Source organism: Oratosquilla oratoria, chromosome 16 (genome assembly GCF_046742065.1).
Source record: "Oratosquilla oratoria isolate Oo_2021 chromosome 16, ASM4674206v1, whole genome shotgun sequence".
Taxonomy (NCBI): Eukaryota; Metazoa; Arthropoda; class Malacostraca; order Stomatopoda; family Squillidae; genus Oratosquilla; species Oratosquilla oratoria.
In genome coordinates this window covers 36,132,352-36,133,534 of record NC_134792.1, presented here as the reverse complement: position 1 = coordinate 36,133,534, position 1,183 = coordinate 36,132,352, and the positions used below count along the sequence as shown (strand labels likewise).

At 39.0% G+C, this 1,183-nt stretch overlaps 1 protein-coding gene across 1 annotated transcript in view; it reads right to left on the bottom strand.

Moving 5' to 3' along the window:
* Positions 1-281, bottom strand: part of LOC143033890 (facilitated trehalose transporter Tret1-like) — a 27,715-nt gene extending 27,434 nt beyond the window's left edge. The window contains exon 1 of the mRNA XM_076199509.1: positions 12-281. Coding sequence (XP_076055624.1) covers positions 12-96 — 85 coding nt within the window. The 5' untranslated portion in view covers positions 97-281. The remainder of the gene's footprint in view (positions 1-11) is intronic.
* Positions 282-1,183: the final 902 nt, after the last annotated feature.

Sequence of the window (1,183 nt, the reverse complement as noted above, 5' to 3'; positions counted from 1 at the left end):
GTCGCACTTACCGATGAGAGTTGCGAAGAGTTGGGGCAACAGGCTTGGAGTATCCCTGTCCAAGATGGCCAACGTCGATGCGCCGAGTTGATCCATAATAGAATCCTGAAGTTGAAGAAAACAATTGAGTAATGTTGGCAATTGTCGACCCAAGGACAGGTGGGGAGAGGTCTGCCTGTCCACGCTGGCTGGTTGCGGTGCTGGCAGGATCAGGAGTGCGTCTGCGCCGAGATCGCCGCTCACCAAGATGAAGACGTCAGCTACGAGAGCCCCGACTTCCTACTCCTCGTCCTCCTCCTCTTACTCCTCGTCCTTCTCCTCCTTCTCCTCCTCCTCCTTCTCCGAATGAATAAACAAGTTAATGAATATATAAACAAATGTATAAATGAATAAATAAAGAAACGAATAGATAAATAAATGAATGAGTGAATAAGTAAATAAATAAACAAATAAATGAATAAATGAAAATATGAATAAATGTTAGTTAGTTAGTTAAGGTTTATTCAACAATATAAAATACAATTTAGACATACATATATACAAAAATTTTACAAAATTAGTTGTTGAAAAGGGAGAGCGAGAAGCAAAGCTTATGGGGAGTTGCTCTCCCTTTAAGGAAAATAAAATTATTTATTAATTTTTGTTACATGTTAGTATGATACATACATACACATCTACACACAAATATACATATATACACACATACATACATACACATATATACACACACACACACAATGAGATGCGACACGACGTCCGCTAACTCCGACCTCACGTAGGAATCGGGGTCATCTTGTGGGGGTCAGGTGAGAGGTGAGAGGTCAGGTCGATTCTTGACGGGACGATAATTACTTAATGCGCAGGTCCGGGTCACCGTGACCTGCTGGAACAAGAAAAAAAAAAGAGCGGCAGACTTGGGTGGTACATGACAGTTTCTCCATGAATACAATCATGAAATGGACCTGAAATGTTCGATATACTAATACTTATAGATTAAAGACTTTTTTAAGTATCGTTTGAATGTTGATAAACATTTTGTCTTAGGTAATTCCTTTTCCAGTTTATTCCATGTGTTAACACCTTTTTAGGTTGTTCTGTATTGAGTTTTAAAGAAGTCGTTTGTATGCCTAGTCGCATAGCGAGTTTCGTAAGTTGAGTAAAATTTCAATATGTTTTGATTCAT